The 2,720-nt window shown below is 39.0% G+C and overlaps 1 protein-coding gene across 1 annotated transcript; it reads left to right on the top strand.

Annotated features, from left to right (window-relative positions):
- Positions 1 to 241: 241 nt before the first annotated feature.
- On the top strand, positions 242 to 1,860 carry LOC117360414 (tigger transposable element-derived protein 1-like). Its single transcript, XM_033944127.1, has 2 exons — positions 242 to 1,359; positions 1,488 to 1,860. Exons 1-2 carry the CDS (start codon positions 242 to 244, stop codon positions 1,858 to 1,860), a joined length of 1,491 nt encoding a protein of 496 aa, XP_033800018.1.
- Positions 1,861 to 2,720: the final 860 nt, after the last annotated feature.

Here is a 2,720-nt window from a genome sequence, read left to right as displayed (position 1 = left end):
ATGTCCAATGTGAATGAGCTTGACCTAAGCTCTAAAATTTTCATAAAGATTACAAACCATAAAACATCAACAGAGCCACTGGAAACAACTACAAGTAGTCGTCGACTTATGACCTATCCAAATTACGACTTTTCGACCTTACGATGCGACTTCCGCTGTCTGAAGTCTCGCAACGCAGCGTGATAACATACGCAGGGGTGTTGCCCCACGTGAGTTGTTTTGGCAATTTCATGCAGTAAAAATGACAACAAAGAGGAAATTGTCTCTGTCCACTCCTCAGCCTTCCAAAAAGGAAAGAAAGGCCATAGATCTGGACACCAAAATGATGATAATAAAACAGTATGAAGGAGGAAAGAAAGTGAATGCGATCGCATGTGATCTAAAGTTATCACACTCTACTGTGTCTATTATTATAAAAGACAAAAATAGAATTTGTGAAGCTGTGAAAGGTTCTGCACCTTTGCGGTCAACAGTGATTACGAAGCAATGTACTGGGCCCTTCCATGAAATGGAGAAATTGTTAAACATTTGGATGGAAGATCAGATTCAAAAGCAGACACCCTTAAGCCTCTTTATAGTACAGTCAAAGGCTAGAAGTCTCTTTGGGACTTTAAAGAAATGCGCTGGAGAAGACTATAGTCAAGAATTTGTGGCAAGTACTGGTTGGTTTAAGAGGTTTAAAAATAGATTCCAGTTGCATAATGTTTGGGTGACTGGAGAAGCAGCGAGTGCAGATGAGGAAGGCGCTAAAAAGTTTGTTGATAGTTTAGAAGAAATAATCAAGGTGGAGGGTTACTTGGCAGAGCAAATTTTTAATATGGATGAAACAGGGTTATATTGGAAGCAGATGCCAGGATGCACTTACATCCACAAAGAAGCCAAAACCATGCCAGGATTTAAAGCACTCAAGGATAGACTCACTCTACTGCTTGGAGGGAATATCAATGGGTTCAAGCTGAAGCCCTTATTAATTTACCATTCTGAAAATCCACGTGCATTTAAGAACGTGAACAAGCACACTTTGCCAGTTTATTATAGATCAAGCCGAAATGCCTGGATGAACCAGGCTTTATTTGAGGATTGGTACAGTAATTGTTTTATTCCTCAAGTGCATGAGTACTGTTTGGAGAAAGGAATCCCCTTGCTTGATAATATGCCTGGACATCCACATCACTTAGCTGATCTCTATCCCAATGTGAAAGTGTTATTTTTGCCCCCGAACACTATACCACTTATTCAACTGATGGACCAAGGGGCGATTGCTACTTCGAAGGCAAACTATCTCAGAACCACTTTCGCCCAAGCCATAGCTGCTATAGATGCCGACTCTAAACTATCATTACATGACTATTGGAAACAGTATAACATTCTTAAGTGTATAAAAAAATCTTGCTACTGCTTGGGACTCAGTGACAGAAAAGTGTATGAATGGTGTATGGAAGAAGTGTGTTAAACGCTCACGTGAATACCTTTGCTGGATTTAACAGTGAACAAGAACTTGATGAGATTTGTGAAGAAATAGTGAAACTGTCAAAAGACCTTTCATTGGAATGTGAAATGGAAAATGTTGAGGAGTTGCTAGACCGGGAATCAGGGGAACTTACGAATGAAGAGCTGATAGAATTAGAAGAAGAAAGAGTGGCGGAAGAAAAAATAAGAGAATTAGAGAAAGAACAAGAGGATGAGGCGCCACAACGAATGTTCACCTCAAAGGGATTGTCAGAAGGTTTATCTCTACTGAATAAACTCCTCACCCATTTTGAAGACATGGACTCAAACATGGAACGATTTGCAAGGATTGAACAGATGGCACGTGACACATTTCATCCTTATTACGAAATATATGAAGAGAAAAAATAAAAAGCAAACAATTCAGATGAAGCTCACTATGTTTATGAAAAGAGCAATTCCACCCATCACCGGGTCCGCAGCCTCGTCTGATGAAGGAGATATCGACAATCCGCAACCAATCACCAGTGATGCCATGACTTAAATGTACTTTACTGTATTTCTTATTTTTGTCTGTTTTTACACAATTGTATTGTTGTTTGACTTAGAGAGAAAGAAAATGTTGTTAACAGATTGATTTAAGATGATTAAAATGATTAAACTATCATTACCCAGTCTAATATTCTTGCCTTAATTTAACATAGGCTGACTTACGTCCTGATCCACTTACGACCTAGCAATCGGAACCAATTGCGGTCGTACATCGACGATTATCTGTATTGTTAATTCGTTACTTGTTGCTTGTCAGAAGCTGAGCAAGCATCCCCTGTTCTTGTGCCTGCCCTCATCTTTGATTTTGGAGATTTTGTTTCATTATACTTCCTTCATTAACTTGCTTTTTTTAAAATTTAACAAAGTTTTTCATGTGTCCAGCTTTTTGGTCTTGCCTGTGCCATATGCATTATGTATACGTGGGATAATGTTCCAACTCAATATATATATAAAGAGGGCATAACCTAGTATAGTTGCAGTCACTTATCTACAGTAGAGATGCTTGTAACTTAAAGTACTCGTATTGTGTAAGTTATATGTGTAACTGGGAGCTCTAACCTGCTCCATCCTCTGCATTAACATACTATGGAGATCTTTTACAAAGCTGCGGTATGCACTAACACGTGCGTACAGCAGCAAAAAATGGCTTACTAAAGGACACATTAATGCATCCCACGGTAATTCTTGGATGGGCGGATGCTACTCATGCATTTAAAAAA

The sequence above is a fragment of the Geotrypetes seraphini genome, chromosome 5 (assembly GCF_902459505.1).
Source record: "Geotrypetes seraphini chromosome 5, aGeoSer1.1, whole genome shotgun sequence".
Classification (NCBI taxonomy): Eukaryota; Metazoa; Chordata; class Amphibia; order Gymnophiona; family Dermophiidae; genus Geotrypetes; species Geotrypetes seraphini.
This window is presented reverse-complemented; position numbering and strand designations above follow the sequence as displayed.

Bases quoted from the DNA above. Each gene is read 5' to 3' on its own strand.
- LOC117360414 (XM_033944127.1), top strand. From the start codon at position 242: ATGACAACAAAGAGGAAATTGTCTCTGTCCACTCCTCAGCCTTCCAAA. The intron at 1,360-1,487 runs GTATAACATTCT...TGGATTTAACAG, and splicing joins TTACATGACTATTGGAAACA to TGAACAAGAACTTGATGAGA.